General features: G+C 38.9%; 1 protein-coding gene across 1 annotated transcript; it reads right to left on the bottom strand.

The window, feature by feature from the left end:
- Window positions 1–21,576: 21,576 nt before the first annotated feature.
- On the bottom strand, window positions 21,577–22,221 carry LOC149248112 (uncharacterized). The gene has a single exon (XM_089447723.1). It carries the CDS (start codon window positions 22,219–22,221, stop codon window positions 21,577–21,579), a length of 645 nt encoding a protein of 214 aa, XP_089303849.1.
- Window positions 22,222–23,690: the final 1,469 nt, after the last annotated feature.

The raw sequence follows: 23,690 nt of genomic DNA on the forward strand, positions 1-23,690 counted from the left end.
AAGATAGAAGGACATATCAAGAAGAAAAAGGTTCAAGAAGTGAAAGATCACATCAATAAAGAAGAAATGAATCCGACCATATCTTGTAATGCATTGGCCAGAATTAACACTCCTCAAACTATCAAGATAGAAGGACATATCAAGATGAAAAATGTTCAAGTAGTGAAAGATCACATCGAGCATCAAGAAATGAATCCGACCATATCTTGTAATGCATTGGAAGAAATTATCACTCCTCAAACTCTCAAGATAAAAGTACATATCAAGAAGAAAAAGATTCAAGCAGTGAAAGATCACATCGAGCATCAACAACAAGTTCTCCAACTTTTAAAGGATAACGCCACTTTGGTACAGAATCGAATGAAACAACAGGAAGATCAACATCGCAGTGAAAGAAGTTTTGATGTAGGCGATTGGGTATTTTTACGGCTACATCTCAAGCAAGCTATTTATGAGAAGGAAATGTTGGCAATACTACATGCACTTAAGAAATGGCAACCTTACCTAATGGGAAGACACTTCAAGGTAAAAATGGATCATGATAGTCTTAAATACTTTTTAGAACAAAGATTATCTTTAGAAGAACAGAAAAAATGGATCACAAATATGTTGTGTTATGACTTTGAAATCATCTACAAAAAAGGGAAGAAAAATGTTGTTGCAGATGCACTCTCAAGAAAGGATGAGGATGTGGAAGCATTGTTTTGTGCTATTTCTATTATCCAACTAGATTGGATAAATGAAGCAAGGGATGAATGGAAGAAGGACGAAGAAGTGTGGCCACTCATTCAAAAGTTGTAGAAGATCCCAGTTCAAACAATATTGCCAGAACTTGACGAGGAAGGAAAAATCATATTGGAACCTAGAGCAGTCACAGAAACAAGAACCCGACAGCTACGAAATTGATCAATTTCAGAGTATCTCATCAAGTGGAAGAACTTACCCACTAAAGATTCCACATGGGAGGACAAGAATTTTATACAGAAGCATCAAGAACTACTCAAGCATTGAGGACAACACTTTTTTAAGGAGAGGGGCATGTTAGGTCCCTATACTACTAGTGTAACCCCTTATTGTTATTAGTACAAACCCCTTATTATATTGTTGTGCCCATGTACTCCCCGTATTGTTATTATTATTCCCCATAGAATCCCACTATTGTTATTATTGTTCCCTTACATTATTATTGTTATGTCAGCTCTGATAATATTATGACCCCTTAGACTCATATATATAGAAAGGAGGTCTTGTCATTTGTATCATCCAAGAATTGTTCATTTGTGTAATGTAAAGGAGGTTTCCCCCTCGAAGAGGCTTATTTCTAAGGCGTTGATCTATCTCTTCTATCTTTTTGTGAGCTGGTTTCATAACAATATAGAATCTCCAAATGTGACTAGCGACCTAGTGGAAAACTTAGGTTTTTAGGATTTTAGTATTAAATTTTCTAAGTTCCAAGGAAACACTAGACAAGTAAAGAGAGAGGGAAACCCTAAGAGACCATAGGCAAAGGATGACAGGAATTTTGGTATGGAATGTCTCCAAAAATTTTGAAAAGGGGTAAATTTTGGGGTTGTTGTAGCAGCTAAAACAATTGGTGATACACTAGTAGGACCTTAGAATATTTATCTTACCTTTATTCAAGATGAATTCTTACCCTTAGAAGTATTTTCCTAGACTCGTGAGTCCTAGTGACTTTTCTATACAACCCTTTGTTAACAATAGTAGACCCTTCATTACTCTAATTGGCTTGCTTTGAAACACTTTATTAGTTTGAAGATGGCACTAATGGCTTCATTAGGGGATCCAGATAATAACGTACTAGCTAAGAATGTATGGAATTGAAGTAGTTTCCAGTGTTTCTCCACAACCAGCAGACCTGTTCAGTACTCAGGCTAAGTCACTTCGAGAAATCACAGATGTTGCTTCGCTGCCAATAGGAATGTTCAATACCCTGGTGAAGTCATCTACATCACCTCTCTGAACAAGAAGCCTTTCTCAATCCTTTACCCTTTTATTCAATCACTTATTCTTTTTGCAAATGACACCATTTATGAGGCATTCATTTTGCCAAGGCAGATGAGGGATCCTGACTTATTTTATGGGCAAGATAGGTTGTTCCTCATTTTTCAAAGACTTTATTTATTCTTTGAAAAAGAGTTTTCTCATGGTGAGTTTCTCATTTTCCCTTATTGATCCATTAGGTCAAGTTATTGAAAATTCAATCTTTATTTGAAGCCATCGATCCTATTAAGGACAAAGGGAAATTCAAATGGTTGAGGTTCCCCACATAGTCTAATCCATATTTTCTTGTGGCATTGACTTGTAAGGTATTCAAGATCAAACAAGAGAACATATATCAATAGCTGAATAATGATGGAACAACTACTATAGCTCTTAAAATACATTCAGCTTATTGATGATGTCCTAGAACTCTTTATTCTATGCAAGGCCTTTATTTATGGACAATATACCTTTAAGGAGCTAAAAGAAAAGGAAATGTGACTACAACAAGGCGGGAAAATAAAAGTAAAACGAGTAATGACAAGAAAGAAAAGACAAGAAAGTAAATATGTACAAGGATGAGTGAGTAGATATGAGAGTTGATAAGTGAAGTAAAATTTGAGATCTTTACCATTTACGGGAAGAGGTTTGGTCCTCCTATCTAAGATTTTGAGGCAGTAAGTGTGTTGTCCAATTTCCTCTATGAATTGATAAGTGCTAATCCACAAGACTTGAAATTTGGTATGATTTCCCTTGTCCTCATGCGCTTTACCCCATTTTAGGACAAGATTTCCTACATTAAACTCTTTGTTCCCACGAAATTCTTATCAAACCATCTCTTAATTTGTCTTTAGTGTGAAGAAAATTTTTCACGGGCCTTCTACCTTTCTTCCTAAAGTTTAGGCAACTTGTCAATCCTACTCTCCGTGATGGGACATGGCCTACTGTGAGATTCTTGTGATGACTACAAGGCGGGTAGGCATAGGTTTAGTGGTAGGATGACTTCCTTGTCGTAGACTGGGAATTAAGGAGAGGTACCAAGATACAGTTTGGGAGTGACACGATTAGAAAAAAGAGCATTAGTTAAATCATTATGCAAATTTATCTTATGGACAACATAGTTTTCTTGATTATATGGATTATGTTCTTGTTAGTGGACTTGGCTAAACCATTGCCATGGGGATAGTAGTTAGCAGAGTGCTTCAAAATAATGCCATTTTCCAAAGTGAAATCATATAATCTCAGTGGTGAAAAGTAAGTTGCATTATCAAAAATGAGGGAGGTAGGAGCACCCTTGCAGTAGTTTTATTGCAAGCAGATAAAGAAGGCTCAGAGCATCCGGTGGCATTTTTCAGCAAAAACTTAAGGGATGTTGAACTGAGGTATGATATCATCGAGAAACAAGCATATGCTCTTATCAAGTCTTTGAAAGCTTTCAGAGTTTACATTCTGCATTCCAAGATAATTGCATATGTGCCCTCTGCTGCAATAAAAGATGTCTTAACACAACCTGATGCTGATGGAAGAAGGGCTAAATGGATTGCAAAGATGATTGAATTTAATATAGAACTGAAGCCCACCAAGCTTGTCAGAGGTCAGGGCCTTGCCAGACTGTTAGCTGAAGAAAATTGTAGAACATTGGACATAAATCTCATAAGCACAAATGCAGAAAATGGTCAAATAGAAGAAGAAGCAGCTGAACCAGGAGAAAAGCAGTCATTGACAGAAAATCTAGCTTCTTGTGATTGGTATTCTGCAATAGTTAAATTCTTGCTAAAGCTAGAAATCCCTCCAGGCCTTACTCAAAGTCAAGTTAGAACTGTCAAACTTAGGGCAGCAAAATATTGCATCCATAAAAATATGCTCTATTGGAGGGACCCATCTGGAATTCTCTTGAGGTGTCTGGACAAAGAACAATCAATGGAGGTTATGCAACAGTTTCATTCCAGCATGTGTGGAGGACACCATTATTGGAAATCTACAACCCACAAGATCCTCAGAGCTGGGTACTATTGGCCCACCTTATTTTCTAATGTCTTTTCATTTGTTAAATCTTGTGACAGGTGCCAAAGATTTGAAGGGAAACAGCAATTAAAGTCCCTGCCCTTAAAACCAATACATGCAAAAGGACCTTTTCAGTAGTGGGGCTTGGATTTCATTGGAGAGATCAATCCACACTCCAGTGGCCAACACAGATGGATCCTAGTAGCCACTGATTACTTCACTAAATGGAATGAAGCAATCCTGACCAGAAAGGCTGATCATAATGTGGTCATCAAGTTTTTGACTGAAAATATCTTCACCAGATTTGGTTGTCCACATAAATTAGTCACAGAAAACGCAGCAGCCTTTAGGGCAAAAGAATTGGTGGATATGTGTGACTCAATGGGCATTAAGCTAGTTCATTCCACCTCCTATTACCCTCAAGGCAATGGTCTAGCAGAATCCTCTAACAAGAGCCTCATAAGGATAATCAAAAAGCTGTTGGATGACAACAAAAAGAATTGGGATTCTAAGCTCAAATATGCACTATGGGCTGATAGAGTGACCATTAAGAAATCCATGGGGAATTCTCCATTTAGGCTGGTCTATGGCACTGAGGCTGTATTCCCGATTCAGTTAATCCTCCCTGTGGCAAAGTTCCTGCAACAAGAGAAAAATGAGGAAGTAGACATGGAAAAAAGGATCACTGATTTGGCAGAGGTACATCAAATCAGAGAATAGCTGGTTGAAAAGGCTGCAACACATCAGAAAAATATCAAGGAAGCTTTTGACAAAAGGACAAAAACAGATAATTTTCAGGTTGGAGACTTGGTTCTAAAGTGGGATGCACTAAAAGAAAAGAAATGCAATCATGGGAAGTTTGATGCTTTCTAGACAGGGCCTTTTATCATTTCTCAGATTCAAGAGAACAACACCTTCATACTGAAAAGTATGGGAGGAGAAGCAGTTTTTGATGGCCTAGTTAATGGGCGTTTTCTGAAAATTTATGTTGTTTAAGGTCTTGGGCCTTAAAATTGTAAATATGTTGTTTCATCAGTTTAGTGTAAGCACAGTTAAACTCCATGCCCAATGGAACACTAGGAATTTTGCTAATTTGTTTTCATCAGAAAGGCATTGATCTGCAGGTTCTTGAGACCTCACAGGGAGGATCTCATCCCCAGAAGGAGCCAATGTTAGCTCTGCTACATCCTTCAACAATTGAAGGTCAAATACAGGCCTGGCCGTGTTGCTGTTGTTCAAAGAAACTCACAACAGTCATTTTCTCCTTCTCTTGCACCACTCATTCTCCCTTCATCAGTCCTAAAAACGGTTAATTCCTTTCTCAGGTCCGGGTTTAATCGCTATCGCAAATCGCATCCATGTGTGTATAAAGGCTACACCCCTTGATTTCCGCTGATGCGATATTGCGATGCGATCTGATCAGAATTGCACATCGCCCTATGTAAAGGCCCAAAATTATCAAAAGAAAAACCCGATCCGATGACTCCCATCGCGCCCGATAAAGTGACTCATCTGATCACTCCTCCGCCATCCGATCAGTCCCGACAAGATCAAAAGGCCTTCGCTCATTTCACACCCACAAAGCGATAGCACCTTAGCACGTGATGGAGAGCGGTTTTCTCTCTCCTCCGTCGCTATGTGTCACGCGCTGAATGGAATCGCACGCCCACACCATTTTACCACCTAACGCCCAAAAGCAATGCGATAAATACCGCCCGCCGCTCAAACCGTTTTCCCCGGCCGTTAATCCCCATGCATCTTCCGCCCTCGATGATCGTTGGATCTGCCCGTATGAGATCCAATGGCCCTCATCCACTCCGCTTCCATACCTCCCAATACCCCTTGTCAAGCGCTCCCCGCCGTCCATCCGTGCGATCCAACGGCGATCGCTTCTCCCGTGCCCTCAAGTTGCCCGCGCATTAACTCTCGAGCAAAGTGGTTTTCATCCCATCACATCCGCCATGCGTCACCCGATAACTCACATCTCTCGCCCTTGTACAATTACCGCTTACCGTCCAAAAGCGGTGCGATACATACCGTTTACCGCCCACTCGCCCGTCCTCGCTCGTTATCTCCCGTGTATCTTCTCCGCCCGATGACCGTTGGATCTGTCCGCCCGAGATCCAACGGCTCACGTTGTTTGCTCCCGCTTCCACCCGATTCTGCTCCCTCTTCCGCTCAATTCTTCTTGCCAACAGATCTCTGCCCTCCATTCACTTGATCCAACGGCTGATATCTGTTCCGCCATGTAGTCAGCTCGTCCATAGCCTGTCCCATGCATCCGAAGGAAGAAGGTGGCCAGTATCCAGCACTCGGCGTAATAGATCCTCAACAACCACATTTAACATGAAGAATGGCCGAGAAGAAAAAGACCAGCCTCGAGCAGATCGCAGCAATTATCAATTATGGAGCTTCTTTCATACAACACTCCACCTGCTCAAGAAGGACAACAGAGTATCAGAAAAGATCAGATTCATTCATTGAAGCAAGTAGATTGCAGCAGGGACTCTTTCAGACAGTTAAAGTGGTTGGTGGTCAATTATGACCCCTCCACGCCTAGAGTAGCAGAGCATTTTTGTAAAGAAAACTCTATATATACCCAGAAAATAGATGTAATTAGGGTTGATGGTTATTGTTTTGATGTAAGGTTCAACTTCTGGAAACTGTAACTACTTTGATACTTGCAGCGTCTCGTCTTCTTTTTCAGCTAATATAAGCTTCTTTTGCTGTTAATTGCTCACTTTCAATTTCTATTCTGTTCTAGGTTGTGCCTGTTATGCAGTTTTCATGAACTCTTGATGTTTGGCATTAGAGAAGTTGTCATCCTACCTCTGTGTTAGAATCTTGAATGTATCATTGAATATGTTATGCAGGTTTCTGTTAACTTCGTGCCAGAGAGCTGTCATCCTGTCTGTGCATTAGGAAATAGATTTGCAGACCTTTTTACTGGTTGCAGCCGGCCATCACATGGTCTTTTGCATCTGCTGGTGTGGTCAGTATTCTCCATGTTCACCTAATTCCTTAAACTGTGAGTAATTGGTGGTCTAAAGCCTTGTATTCTGGGGGTGTTCACGCATGTCTAGAGTTAAGCATAGTAGAAGTGGTTATCTGGCTTGAACAAGCATCATTCCTTGCATTCATCCATTTGCAACATTAAGTTGAGTTTGTAATGTTCCCGAGCATCTCTGAGATACAACCTAGGAGAGTTTCTTGGGGTGATAACAGTTACCTATGTCTTGAGGTATTGTTCGCTTCTTATCCCATTTTCCTTTATTCCTCTCATTACCTTTCCAATCCTGCTTAGTTTCAGATTTGTGCTTCGATTACTCATAACAATGCTTTATCTTTCTGATGACTTCCTCCAATAATCTAGGCTCATCAAAATGAATCTTGTCTTTGAATGCTACTGGCAACCCACTGATGAATCTCTAAATATTCGCTTTCTCTTCCTTTAAATAAGGCACATACCTCAACAACTCCAAGAATCTTCTAGTGTACTCCTCATCGGTCATGGATCCCATCTTCAGCTCATAGAATTATTTTTCCCTGTCATCATAGTATCTCTCAGATAGATACTTCTTCCTAAAAAGTATCTTGAACTCTCTCCAAGTAAACTCCTCTTCATTAATACCTCTAACATTATTTAAATCTTTCCACCAAATGTCTCCTTTACCTTTAAGACTGAACGTAGCTATTCTAACCTTCATGTTCTCTGAGTAATCATGTAATCTCAAGAACTTATTCATTCCAAGCAACCATGTCCCTACATCTTGTGACTTCTTCATTTCTTTGTCAAATTTAGGTGGCTTTTCTTTCTTGAACTCATCTAGTAAATACCCCGTATCACTCCTCCTATAAGGATGATAGTGATGATGACTATGGTACCTGTTTGAACCAGAACTAGTGTAAAGTCCATGTCCATTGCCTTGTCTATCAGGTGTTTCCAAGAACTTGTCATCTCTATCCAACTTGCGCCAACCATGATACCTACTACCATATGCTCTATTAGTCTTGTCCTCCTATCCATGACTGATCCTAAGTGGGCCCTATCTTTTCAAGTCTGAAAAGCTATAAAGGATGACTGCATTAACCTCTACTTGTTTCTCTTATGCCCTAGCAAGTCTCTATTGTGCCCTGACAAGTATCTCTTGTGATTGAATGGTTCTATCATTATCTATTTTGAAATTTCTTATTTCTTCCTTCAAACTTCTCAAAGAATATGCTATGTGAGGGGAGTACTCATCACCACGTTTCTCATCTGATATGTAGGGAGAATATCGTGAGCTATAATCCACCATTTTTCTAGTCATATTTGATCTTCTTCTTCCTGCAAGTATATCATGTCAGGTAAACCAAAACATAAATATAACCAACATACCTCAGTATAGTTTAGGAGAGGATAGCCCCAAAAGTTAGCTCAACTGGTCGAATCCCCGTTATTAAGTACCTCACCAATTGGGAGGTCACGGGGTCAATTCTCCTCAATGCCCTTGGGGTTAGGCCCCGCTAGTCTGGTCGACAGGCTTTAAAAGATTCCCTTCGGAGTTTATCTACCCAGATTTTTCCAAGGGAACAAAAAAAAAATCAGGAGAGGATATCTCATCTACAAGATCAACCAGATTAGCACAATACATGTATAACCATAATCATAACAATATCTAGACATCATCTCAATCATCATCCAGTTACAATGCATGATGCCACAACTATAACACCAACTAGACACAATGTATGCATAACAACATATAGACAATAACATGCATAACCAATGCATATACAACCGACATGCATTCACGATGTTAGGGTCCTATATTTTATAAGATGAGTTGACTTTAGCTATTGATTTTTGTATATGAAATGTTGTAATTAATGTTCCATTTTGTAAATTATTTCCAAAAGAAGGATACAAGAAAAAATGTATATATATGGAAAATAATGAAAAACCAAAAAATATGAGAAAATAGAAAAAAGAATGAAATACCCCATTAAAAAAAAAAAAAAGTGAGCAAGTCTAAATGCCACTCAAAAAATGAAAAAATGCATCAATAATGCCTTAGAAAGTTTGAATAATGTGATGCTAGTTAAAATTCCACACTGAAAAGTTAGATAAATAGATTAGTTTGTTTAATCACACCGTTTAACTGTGATTAGGCTTGATTAAATGTAATTAGTTTTGATAAGAGAATGTTTAACCACATAATGTAACCGTGTTTAAACTGGACTAGGTAAAATAAAATTGGTTTACCACATTGTTTAATTGTGGTTTAACTTTAAAGTAGATTAGATTAGCCTAAGTTTGATTAATTAGACTACGTTGTCTAATCGTGGTCTAATTAACATGTAAATAACATAAATATAACAAGTTTGATTTACATGCTATAAGCGCAAATATCATATGCAAAGGTATGAATAAAGTTTAAAAAGGCAAAAATTCTTGTCACATTGTGAATAAAGTAAACGACAAGACCCTTTTGTCGTGTAGCGAATAACATCGGCACATAATTGAATGGCGAAGATTTCACCCCACCCAGATCAATGGCGGGGAACCGTATTCGCCCCCGCCCCCCCCCCCCCCCCCCCCCCCCCCCACCTAATACCACAAATTGTCCCTTCCCCCCTCTGAAAACCACCTTTTCCTCTGCATCCCATTTACCCTCGCGATCGTTGACTTCCTCCCTCTCCCATCCATTCCCCTTCCGCCAGGTGGCCTCCCATCCCCGCCTCGCTTCGATGCCAAGCCACATCAACCCCCGACCCCACTCAACCCCAATACATTATTGCCACCTGTCCTTCTGCCACCTCAGCATCAAGTCATTGGTCAATTAATTTTTACCTGTTCCCATGACAACAGACCCACTCCTCCAACCGTTAAATCACAACGGTACATCATTTTGCCTATATTAACCACTAAAACCTGTTTTATCCACCTTTTTGTTGTTGTTTCAAGCTTCTAATTATATCAAAGTTGTTACAGTGTCCCTCTTGCACACCAGAACCTGTTGCAGTGCCAAGTCAGTAGAACCTGCCACTGCTATAGTAATCCAGACCACCATTGCGACCTGCACGTCCAGCCGAATACCAGTCCGCTTCCGAATACCAACCTGCAACCATTTTCCTAGGTAATTCGAAACTCTGATTTCATTTCTCTTCTATCATGGCCCCTGAAGGTAAATGTAAAGCCCCATATGACAATAGCATGCTACCCCCTATCCTAGACCTAGACCATCAATCCTTTGTGGATCAGCAATACAAAATTGTTGAAACCAGTAGATCTATATAAGCTTCACAATTGGTTAAAGAAAAACTTCTTAGACCAGATAAATGAGTTGAATCTCTTGGACTCTCTCCTGCCCCAATTCATCTTTCCCCTAGCACACCACTTCCCTGAATTTCTCTCCTGGCGTCAGTTTAGATATATTACTAGTCAAAGGGCAATTGTTGCCCAGAATGGAGACACTTTGTTCACCATAATCCCTGAGTCAATCAACCAAATGCTACAAATCCCAAATTTTGACTCCCTGAAGCCATTTTCAGTAGATTCCCTCATGGAATTCTACAAGACCCTGACCTTCCCAGAAAGAGCTAAGATTTTTGAAACTTTTCTACCAGAGGATGCCCAAATACCTAAGAAGAACCCCTCGTATTCATCCTCTATGTTCTCGAAGATGACCAAGAAAATAATTTCCATTGTTTCATGTTTACTGGGCTACCAATCTGATCAGTGGATTGATGAGGCCATTATTGGTTTTTTATCAGTCTTTACAACTGGTGAAAAACCCTTTATTTTCAATTACAGTCAATTTCTTGTAGATACAATCCATGATCAATTCCTAAAGTTCTCTACTGAAGGAAATTTCAAATATGCTTCAGTACTTGTTTATCTATTTCTTTATCATCAAGCAGATAAGTTTCAGTTTCCCATGCAGAAATCAAAGGAGCAAGGCAATGCTCAATCAATAATTCATTGGACTTCTTTGATCAGGAAGCATTCCAATGAGTTTACCTTCACTGATTTTGTATATCAATCCCTATTTCAGTTGCAACCATAGCAGGAGAATCTACGTCGACAACAACAGAAGCACATACCACAGATTCCTCAAATGGGTTGGTTAAAGCTATGGAAGACCTGTCCATTCAAGGGCAAGAAATTGAAAAATTAAAGGCCCAACTCAAAACTTTACAGGAGTAGAAATTAAAAATAGATAATACATATGTAGCAGAACTACAGAAATCTCACAAGCTAACCCAAAAGATTGAGCAGTTGGAAAGTGAATCTATATTATTACCTTGTAAAAAAAATTCTCTCATCATTCATTTATTGATTTACTCAATTGAGCAGAATATCAGCAGCATACAGAAATGTATGCTGCACATAACAAGAAGCATAGTCAGCATACTTATGCGTATCATGCAAACACTTTTAAAGCCTCAAACCTGAAGAATACAAGTAACTAGGTGAATACTTATAGGCTGGTTGGACCTCCTTTTCAAGATAGTGTCTTGATATTTCTTCTAATCTGGCCCTCGTAACTGTTTCTCGAAGGTAAGGATGCATTAGGACTACAACATTAGAAAAAACAACTTGAGAACCATCAATAATGGCATAACCTAGAACTAGTATGCTATCATTCCCCATCAGTTCCTCCCAAAAAAAGACTAATGAAAACAGAAAATAAGTTTCTTTCAGCGTAAGTTCAGTTTTCTATTATTTCTAAATACAACAACTTAGATGTAGACTCCATGGAGTGGCTTGGAACCTTCGACACTGTTCAAGCATTTTCTTTAGCAGATGCTTCAAATAAATGAAGCCTAAAATAACAGTTCCAAAGATAAGTTTTTTGAATACGGTGCTTCATACCTTCTATGGGTAGTACCACTATTCATGCATTATGTCCTTGTAAGAAATTCTCAGGCAAGGAAGCATGTCATGTTTCTCAAAAGAGATGCATTTGATTATGATTAACTGTAAGAGACCAAACCACTGGTTTGGGCTAGTACATCAGCCATAAAGTAACTAGAACAAGAGGAAGACTTGAGCATTGGCTGAATTACTAGAGCCTAGAGGTATTTGAGGCTGAGGTGCCCTAGAGACTACCTCAAAACAAGCTTGAAAGGATCATTCATGGTGCTTGTATTGAGGATTAAGTCATCAACAAAAATTGCAAGTCAATAGCATCTACCTTGGCTTAATGCTTTGTTGGATTCATTAACCTTTGTGTTCAAGGTATTTAGACAAGTTAATTTTAAGGCAGAACCTCTTCTGAGGAGGAGGTTTTGAGAACCTCTAGGTTGATTGCAGATTTATTTACCCAGATAATTTTGATATAAAGGAATGAACTAAATGAGAGAGTACAAAAAAACTATTCATGCACAACGAAGTGCTGCAAAATGTGATAGCTCAACATGCAGACGAACAAAATGTAGAAGTGTTGAATGGTATAAAAGTTTTCATTTTGTTTATGATGATCTCAATTTCCATTAAATGATAAATAAAGGATATGCTTAGTTGATAAACTAGTTAGAAGTGGATCTGTCCAATTCCCAACTTTCCTAGAAATATTAAATACCCTGCCTCTTTATACGTGAATATTGTGAAAGAATAACGCATACCAGAATACTACGGTTTGCAACAGATCGCCAGTTGAAGTGCAAAGGCTGTCAAATTGAACTAGACCTCAAACGTTGTAGCAATTCACTGCTTTGAAACTGTAATGTATAAAAGCAAAGACAAATTGTATCGTAAAAAGGTAAAGACAGAGCTTTTAAACAAGTTAAAAACAGAGCTTTTAAATAGACACTTGTCACACATGCAAAAAGAAATGTATAATACAAAAATAAATTTCAAACACGTAAAATACCATGGGGCCCACAATTTTACCACCTGCCTACCTCTCATCCTTCTTGCATACCCAACGTCTTTACCTCTGTCTCTTTTGAATGTCCAACGTGTCTACCTCCTAGCTAACCAACGCAAAAGCAGGAGTTCCAAGTTCACCACTGGATACTACAAGGCTTAACGCTGAACCCAGGAATGCGCGAGACGACCGGGAAATTGTATTTACAGGGCGGTTGGGGGAGGGCTGACCTAACTTGAGGTCTATTACAGACAAGGGGAGGCTACTCGGCATGCGAGGAGAACTCCTTGTCCTTCGGCAATGCGAGTAGGAGTGAAGTGAGGCGAAGAAAGTCCTTTGCTGTCTCAAATGGCTTCTTTTCTTCTTTGATCGCTAGACCATTGGGCGATTCCTCCTATTTCCCCCATCTCTTAACAACAGCCTAAAGCGAGGCCTTAGGGCGGATTTGAGAAGATGAAGAAATTAGGAGATTTTGCAACTGCCTGGCAATTTAAAAATTAAATGAAACCTAAGCCACTTGCACATGGGGGTAACAGCAATTGATGAACTCTGGAAGCAGGCAGCTGGTACTTCCGCCTTCCGCTCGCAGTGGCTTCAACTTTTCACGCAAAGCGTATGCAAACCCAAGGTCTTAGAAGAAACCCATCCAAGCATAATAAAAGCGAAGTAGTTTGAGGCATACGGTTGGGGCTTCAATCTATGTTCCTTGTTTCAGACCTGGCAACCATGTCAATCACAATTACTCCATGATTCACACAGGTGGTGGTTGTTTGAAATCAAAAGGAAGGAAGGTTACGAGCTTGCCATCCTTGAGGAGAAAGGAAAGGTGCGGAAGATCTGTATGCCAGATCAAGTTTTCTTCTTGATTATTAAGGTGTGAAGCCACCAGAGAATCAATAGGAGGGGCAAGGGCCCTTTCCGGGGGCAACGAAGTCAGTAGCGACAGATAAGGAAGGTAGGAGCTCCCACCAGTCCAAGAAGGGCTATTCTTCCCTTCATGCTCATGGAAAAAGCGTCTACTAGCTGCAGAAAAAGTGGCCGAAGCCAAACCAAAGAAATGGCATGAACAAAAACAACTTCTGTAATCGTGGAAATGCTCCTTAGATTTTGTGTAAAATTAGGTCATTGTAAAATGAAACCATTAAACATACTTACAAGTAGTAAAGCTGAAGCTCCCCCCTTGACAGATGTTGCTGGTGGACACTCTCTGCTCTGCTCCTCTACTCCTCAAACTAGCTGGTGGACACTCTCTGCTCTGCTCCTCTGCTCCTCAAACTAGCTCGAAACTGAAACTCACTCTCTCCCCTGCTCGTCTCCTCCAGAGAAAGCATTTCTAGACAAACGTGGACGCCTCTGCATACACTTCAAACATCTGGCACTTGCAGCATGCAGGACACTGCATGCAGGACACGGAGAACAGGCACCAGAAACAACTTAGGATAAATTAAGTTGTGCGCACATCGGGCCAAGTGAGGCGGGCAATAAGAGGGTAAACTGAAAACTTTGGTTAAAGTTTTCTGGCGGACAAAGTGCCCAGCATAAGCCCAGCATAAAGTTTGGTTAAACAGTGAATAACCCGTAGAAATTGATGATCAACGCGCAATTTAATAGCAAGTCAACGCCCTATCGAACACTATAGTCCCTGCCATGCCGGAGGTAGGAACTAATAATTAAATAGCTTCTTTTAGCCCTCAGAAATAATAATAATAAGTTAATTTGCTACGGAAATGCAAAACCACAGAAGAAATCGTGACCGTCATCATGACTGCATCGGCAGAAGGTATGTGCTCGAACATATTTCCCTCCATATGCTCTACCCTTGCAACACTCCCTCGTTCCCAGTCATAAATCATCATCAACATGCTATCATGTTATATATATGAACACATTTATTATATTAATGGTGACCAACATTACAAATCTAATTACAGTTATGGGAGGCGCAGTGGCAATGACATGAGGGAGATCGAGATTAATGCAATGAATATGTGGATGTTCCTTCACAATGATGGACAAGGCAGCCCATGCCTCCTCCAACGTCCACCAGCGTTTTCATACTCTGAAATCCATCGTCACGGAAGCCATGACAGCGCTACTGTTAGTGGCCATGGCCTTGTTTAAAGTCTGGTTGGTTTGAGGATTTTTGCCAATATATTCCCAGCGACTCATACCATAAGCTTTGTTGAAGGGGTAGCAACCTACCAAGATAGAATCGCCCAAATATTGATAAGCCTCCAGGTAGACCTTGTCGGCTGCAAGAAGCAGAAAAGGCGCACAGGATTGCTGGTTTCCATCCTGCACCAGCAGCTTCGAAATGGCGGTCGAGCCGTACTATATTTTCTTGGGGTCTGCGTCACCTTCCTGATCGGCTTCTCTTTGTTCAGTAAAAACGCCATAAGATGCAAGAAACCTCAGAATTCTGTAGAGGTATCCCAAATCCACGTGCGAATTACCAGTAGATGTAGAATTAGCAGCAGCAATGTGAGAAGCAATCTGGTCCACGGAAAGAGGGCCTCTTTTGGCGATAATGTCGGGAATTTTGAGCGACACGACTGCTTTTAAAGCCATGGGCTTGGCAGCAGAGACTATCATCTCGTAAAGCTGGACTTCATGGATTGCTGCAGATTCAACTAATGAGTTGATCCGTTGCCCGCCATTAGCCAAAACATGATCCGTCGAGTCCATAGAGGCTGCCATGTGAGCAGTATGTAATTGTAGGAGCTGCTGATCCATTTATATGGTAAAAAGATTTTAAGCCTCCCTCAGCAGGAGTGACCAGTCAATGCTGTCTAGATCTATGCCTTCCCATCAATCAACACCAAATTAGATCGATCCTTAGGAAAGAAATTCACGATTCTTGACCAAATCAGATTCTAGACCATTGGGAACACTCCAGGAGTCGGTGTGTAGGCCAATTGTAGCATCTTCACCTATACAGGCCATTGCCAAAAAAGTATTGTGAGGTCATTATTCAAAACCCAAAAAATAAAATTGGTAAATTTTGATAAATTAATGTTTAACCCATTACAATCAGACCTGTAATTTGATATTATGTGAATATTTTTTTCAAATTTTTCAAATGTTTTTTTATCTTGAATAAATTTTTTGGCAATGAGTAAAAAGTCTTGAAACTGTAGATTCAAACATAAACAATTAAGTTACCCCATCATAAAATCAATTTATAGGTTTATAATAGAAGAGGTTAACGGTCATTATCTCAAATTTAAAGATTTGCAAAATCGTTTTCAAATTTTATTTAGTAATAGTGTTTTATTGTTTTATTTTTTAAATATATATATTGTATATTATTTTAAATTATATATATTTATTTTAATCAGGGATCTATCAAGAGCCAAGAGGGATCAAATCTCTTGATACACAGATTTCTTTTAAAATGTAAAATTTGAAAAAAAAATTGCCCCTCAATATATTTAATCTCTCTCATCACTTAATAAATCTATGGTTAAAATGCATTAATAAATATATGGTTAAAATGCATCAACATTGGTTAAGTTTTGCCCCTAAGTAGATTTAAAATGGATCTATATTAGTTAAACACACATCAAGACCATCTGTAGTTTTTCATTATTAAAATTGCAATTTTGAATGCTTAAATGGCTACAATGCCTTGAAAGTGCGCTTAAGCACTTCTCTAATTCCAACAAACCTTTATTAATTTCAGTGTAAAATATACCCCAAAAATGTTTGAAATGTAAAATAGTTATTATTATCCAATTTTAAAATCACAACTAAGTCTATAAAAGCATACATGCCTTAGCCCCAATTTTGAACATGTAACCTGTTAATAAGAAATGCGTGCTCTTAAGCATCAAGTCCACTCAAATTGTATACTACTTGAAATGTTTTGAAATTATATATATATATATATATATATATATATATAATTTATATGTGTTTAGATGAAATTTATTTTTTTTTTCAGAGGAAAACAAACCATGATACATTTATATTAAGAAAATATAAAAGGTCTTCTGTACATAAAACAGATGAAAGAGCTATAAGAAAGCCCCCCCATAAATTGCTGAGTAACAATAGACAGATAGTCCACAACAACCTGTGACTAAAACATAGAAAACATAAGACTGATGAATGAGCTATATGATAAAGCCCCCCACTATTTGCTTGTTAACAAAAGACAGATAGTCCAATCAACCAGTGACCGAACCAGGAAAAAGCCATGAAACACAACTATATAGCCCGCTTGTCCAAAATTGGCACAAATAACAAAACTGGAAGAACTGAACCAGGAAAATAACCCATGAAACACATATTTTTAGCCCGCTTGTCCAATATTGCCACAGATAACAAAACTGGAAGAAGACAGCCCTTGACAAAACCATCGATGTCAGAAGATATGCAGCCGCAGAGTCAAGAATCATGAACATTTGGCGAGAGGACGTTTTGGTGAGAAGATTCTTGGAAAGCCAGGATCTTCTGAAGAACAGCATGTAGGGGTTCCCTTGAATCTTGGAAGATATGTGCATTTCGCCAGATCCACAAAAACCAACAGGATATAATAAACAACGACCTCCAGGATGAGGATTGCCTACTCCACCATATAAAAGCATCCTGAACAGAAGAAAAAATCATGTAAGGAAACCCAAACTGTAAAGACAAATCATACCAGATATTAAGGGTCGAGGCGCATTGAAAGAACATATGCAGATTTGATTCCACATCGTTGAGGCACATGGGACACCTGCTCGGCCCCTGCCAATTCTTTCTCTGAAGGACTTCCCAAGAAAGATTTTTATTCCAATATAACAGCCAGGAAAAGATGATCATTTTGAGAGGACATGAAGCCTTCCAGAAGCGGGAAGGAAACAACGGAAGAGAACCCCCACCAGTGACAGAGATCAGTTCTGCGTAAATAAGCTTCACGCTTGCAGGCTGATTGGATCTTCTAATGCACCATACGAGAAGGTCTTTAGTGCCCGATCGCTTGATTCCAAGGTTGCTGAGACTAGCTTTAACCGAATTCCATAGAGGGAACATCGGAGGAGGCAGATGCAATTCCTCCCCTTCTTTCCACACCGGGATAGAACCAGACCACTCCTTTATCAGCCTATCCCATGTAAAATATCCCAGCCTGTGAAGATAGAGGACCAGCGGCAGAGGAAAAGAGAAATTCCGGGCGCATGAACAGGAATCATAACCAATGAACATACAAGAGCCTGAGAAGAGATTCCAACTTAAATACTGCATAAATAAATGCTGAACTTTCCTGAGGCTCTGCCAAATCGACGATCCACTCCTAATACCAATGGACTCCCTCCTGTACCAGTATTCAATGCACCTTCCTCTTAGATATTTGCCTTTTATAATTCTGCTCCATGGCCCATCACCGAAAATGCCACGATGGAGAGACTTACATAGGAGGGCATTACCAAAGATGCGCAGGTTGAGAAGACCCCATCCTCCAGCATATTTTGGTTTTGATATATCCGCTAGCTTAACAAGATGCATTTTGTTCTGAAATGCGCGTCCTTCCCAAAGAAAATTTGCGATCAGCCTGTTCATATGATTAATGGTGCTTGAAGGGAGATAAAAGATATGTGCCCAATAGACAGAGAGTTGAGACAGAACAGCCTGGACAAGAACAAATCTGCCAGCCAAAGAAAGAAGTTTAAACTCCCATCTTGAGATCCTTTTATAGAAACGATCCAAGAGCCATAACCAGTCCGATTTTGTGTTTCCTTTAGCCTTTAAAGAAAATCCCAAGTATTTAAAACCTTGCGATATAGAAACAGGAGCAATACTCAACAGCTCAGCTATCCAAAGAACTAAGTCCATATTTGAATCATTATGATACAAGGAGGACTTTCCCCTGTTTATAAACAGACCAGTGGCTTTCTGGAAATTAACAAGAATATCATTAATGCACAACCAAGAAGCCTTGCAGAGCATAGCCAAGATAAGGACATCATCCACGAAGAGATTATGAGAAAGGGAGACCTACTTGCAAATCTTTACCGGGCGGCATCGCTTCTCCACTACTGCTTTATTCAACTGCAAGGTGAGACAGTTCATAACCAGAATAAGAGTAATGGGGACAGGGGACAACCCTGTCGAATACCTCTCTCCGCTTGAAAAAAAAGAGAGGGGATTCTATTAACAATCACTGAATATTTAACATTTTCAACACAGCTCATAACCCAGTTAATACTTGGGGACTTTAGTCCAATTTTTGCCAGCAGGATTCTTAAAAAACCCCAATCCACACAATCATATGCTTTTTGCAAATCAATCTTGAGAATGGCCGCATCCATATTCTTAGACAGCATTGAGAATAGAGCTTCTTGTGTCATGGCGACCGCGTCCAAGATAAATCGTTCCTTTAAGAAGGCATGCTGATCCCTCGAGATAAAGGTATTTAGAGCAGGTTTCAATCTTTCTGCAATGATTTTAGAGGATAATTTGAACAAGATGTTGCAAAGCGAGATAGGCCTGAAATCATGGAAAGTTTCAGCCCTGTACTTCTTTGGAATCAGAGCAATAAAACTTAAAGAGGTGGCAGAATGTATGCTTCCAGACATCCTAGAAGCATCAACCATCCGAAGCAAGTCCATTTTAATAAGATCAAAGAAATGGGAGAAGAATTCGATTGGCTACCCGTCCGGTCCCAGACTTTTATCCTTTTTAAAAGACTTGATAGCGCTCAAGAGCTCTTCCTCGGATATTGGCTTTATAAACTCATCATTTGTAGCATCATCGAACATTTCCGGAACCAGTTCTATGCCCCACATGGCATCTTGAAAGAGAACCTCCCTTCTTTTAAACTGGATTTGAAAAAATCTCACGGCCTCCATTGTGATCTCCTCCTGAGATATGAGTATATTTCCCATTTCATCTTTTATGCTCCAGATAGTGTTCCTTTCTCTCCTTGCATTTGCAAACTTATGGAAGAATCTCGTATTCCTATCTCCTTCTTTGAGCCAAATGGCTCTGCTCTTGAGACGCCATGTTGCCTCCTCCTTTTGCAAGATCAATTGTTTCCTTTTCTCCAGATTCCTTATCATAATTTTCCTTTCAATAGTTTGACTGTTGGGATCAGCTGATTGTAAAAGAAATTCCAGCTCCCTTCGTGTAATTTCCAGCTCATGTTTATCCAATCTCCTCTTATGATTTTGCCAATCTTTCGTCACGACCCGCAGACTATCCATCTTTACACGGAAAGGCATATAAGGCGCCATTCCGGTTTCATGGATGGATTTTCATTTGCTGGAGATTAATTCATTATAGGATGGATGAGCCAAATGTATCCTATTAAATTTAAAGGGATATCCAAGCCTGATGACATTTTCGCACCATTTTAAGAGAATGGGTCTATGGTCTGAAGTGTGATCACTTCCAATTGATAAGACTGGCATTCCCATTTTCCCAATAATGCTGACATGCAAAATGACTCTATCAATTCTCTTAGCTATGTACGCCTGCCCGCTCCTGCGATTGTCCCATGTTGGGCTCATTTTTTCCGGAGTGATGTCAACCAGATCCCTGTTCAGCAATTCTTTTCTGATTCTATCGGCCATTGAATCAAATTTCCTGCAATTACCCCAACATTCGTCAGAGCTTAGAACTAGATTGAAATCGCCAGCCATCAGGAGAGAATCAATCTCAAGAATATGAGAATCAAAAAGCCTTTCCCAGAAAGATAGTCTTTTTTTATAAGGAGCGTAGACATTCAGCGTGTTGAAAGCAAAAGCTCGACCCCTGAGAGATGTTGTTATTAGTATTCCTGCACTGCATTTATAAGCTATTGCCCTTATCCAGGCTGGATCCCACATAACAACAAGACCACCAGACTGACCATTTGCCTCAGTGGCAACCATATACCATTTCGGAAACATTCTCCTAAAATATGCAATCGACACATAGCTGGGATGCATGGTTTCTTGAATAAAAATGACCTTTGGATGTGCTCTGGAGAAAACGTCTTTTAGTGCATTGAATTTTTGGGCTGTGCCTAAGCCCCTGATATTCATTGAGATAAGAAAGGTCATTTTGATGAGTCTCCAGCCATATATGCTCTAAGAGGCTGAAACTCAATGGACTCCAAGACAGGAACTTCCACTAATGATAAATTCCTCACTCCATGCGATGTGACTACAGATCTTCCCCTAAAATGGCGGCTGCCCCCTTTAGACTTCTTCCTGACCGTTATATTTTTGGTGGAATTTGGGCTGATGGTATGAATGGGCGAGCTGATTGGTTTATGAATGGTCAAAGGTTCAAGATCCAGAGATGTCCTTTTAAGGAGGAAATCAATGTCACTATCAGGATTATTGACAGGGGATTCAGAGAGCGTATCATCCAGACAGGGCATGTGACAGAGATCATTTCCTTGAGATTGAATTGGCTTCTTTCCTTTTATGTCAGCTGGATGAGCTTTGACCGGAGACGGAGAGGAGGAGGATATCGGTATAGGGAGAGAACCAATAACAAAATCTCTCTGATTCATATCTGGGGGAGATGGGACAGGGATATCCTCACGGGGCTCCAGAATTATATGAGGCGAAGGAATAGCATCAGCTCGACCAGGAGGATCTTGTAAGGAACAACAGAGATCTGGTTGAGGTTGAGGATCATGGTCAGAGAGATTAAGGTTCTTATATGAAGCATTTTGTTCCTTCTGTAGAGAAGACAACCGTACCTCCAAGGACTCCCGAGAAGGCTCAGATTCTGATTTCCTGTCTTAATTGAATGATGATTTCTTGATTCCTCCGGAGAATCGATGACTGCAGTTTTTGATCAAGTGTCCCGTTTTATGACAACCGGAGCACCTGAAAGGAATGCCCCAAAAGTCTAACCTTTGATGGATATTAGAGCTACCCGATAGTATCTCCAAATGATCGGGATATCCACCTTTATACGGCTTCTCTATTAAGATCCAGGCAATTCGCTTGTCTTTCTCCCCTCTGCACCAGGGATCTACATACACAAACTTACCAATCGAATTACCTATCTTAGAGAGGGTTTCCTCTGACCATAGTTCCAGCGGCAAGTTCGGGAGTTTCACCCATATCAAGCTGTTTGATGGGGTGTTCTTTAAAGGGTCGAAACCAGTGTACCAGCGAGAGAGTGCCAGGAAACTTCTTCCAGAAACCCAGGGATTATTTAGAACCAGCTCTAAGTCAGCTGCTTTTAAGAAATGGAATGAGTACCATTCCTTCATGAGCCGAGAGATAATGGGAGTATACCCTAGCAAGGGAGACCATTTGTCCGATAGCCATTTTCTCATATCCAGATCATCCATTTCGGGGAATTGCCACTTCCCCACCAGAGCAAGATTCTTCAGGCTGTCGATTCTTTCAGATACGTTCGCGAAATAGCAAACCATAATGGTTACGGAAAATGAGTGGACTGTCAGATGAGCTAATTAACATGAGAATTATTTTATAACTTTATACGGTCGCGTATTATAAATTGTTTACATTACTTTTTTAATAATTTCTGCGGTTGCGAAAAACTAGCGGACTATCAGATGAGCTAATTTACATGAGAATTATTTTATAGCTTTATACGGTCGCGAATTATAAATAGTTTACATTATTTTAATAATTTCTGCGGTTGCGAAAAACTAGCGACCTATTACGCGAGCAAACTATACATTTCTTTACATAAAAGTCATTTATAACAATACATTTGTTTACATAAAAGTCATTTATAATTTATACGGCCGCGAAAAATTAGGAACTTTAAGTGGAATTGGAATTTTAACCTATCTGGACTGGCGTATGAATTTAGAATTTAGGATCAAAAGTTGTTATTAGTCAGGATGGAAATTAAATTAATTAGTGTTTGGAAAATTTATTTATTTTAATTTGGCAAATTAATTTTTATTTTTGTAGTTTTACTTTTTGTGTTTAAAATATATTGCATATTGTATATATAAATTTAACACTTTCAAAAACTTTTAAGATATTGAAATTTTAAAGAATTTACCATTTAAATATGTGATTCTAATAAAACTCAACTTAATTCTAAACAAATTTCAAAAAAATATATCCAAAAAAATTCCAAACACATAATAAATAAACTACCACTTATTTAAATTCCTTTATAAAAATAAAAATTAAAAATTAAAAATTTATTTTGCATTTAAGATGAAAAAATAAAATTATAGTTTAACTGATTGTTAATTTAAAATTATAAAAATATATAAAATATATTTTTTATTTTTATTTTTTATTAATTAATAACTTTCTACCGTTTTCCCATATATCGTGACTATCAATAAAAAGATTACTGACATTTGGTCTTTGTGCCGTAAAATGAAAAGAAATAATAATGATATTTTCTCTCTCATTTTAATATAATACAATCTCATTGTCATGTAGTGTAAGTACTAATTGGACATAGGTTATATTGTATTGGGTATCCTTATAATAGTAGGATTGTTTTTTAATTTATTAAATATTGTTTTCCTCCATGGATTGTCAGTGTTTTTATGGTAGTTTACTTTTGTGACTGTTACATGTGTTCATTGTTATTAAGATATTACAAGAGGTAGAGGAAGTTAGACTTGCTTCAAATGCAGTGGTTAGGATTTAATAAGATCCAAAAAAAATAGTGAAGTTATTTTGTATATAATGATATAATTATAAATAATTTTGGAATTATTTTTTAGGTTTCCTAATTAAATTTTCTTTATCTATATACATATGTATTTTTTTCCCAAGGAAAACTTTATTTGGAAAACGTAGAATGTTTCTCAACATTTGTGGATGGCGTCCCTAGTAAACATATTAGTGCAAACTAGTGCACCTTGTTACTACTCAAATTAGCACCCGTTGTGCAAATCCCAAC

This window comes from Pinus tabuliformis, chromosome 7 (assembly GCF_031772625.1).
Source record: "Pinus tabuliformis cultivar Carrire ecotype Pingquan chromosome 7, CPIR1, whole genome shotgun sequence".
NCBI lineage: Eukaryota > Viridiplantae > Streptophyta > Pinopsida > Pinales > Pinaceae > Pinus > Pinus tabuliformis.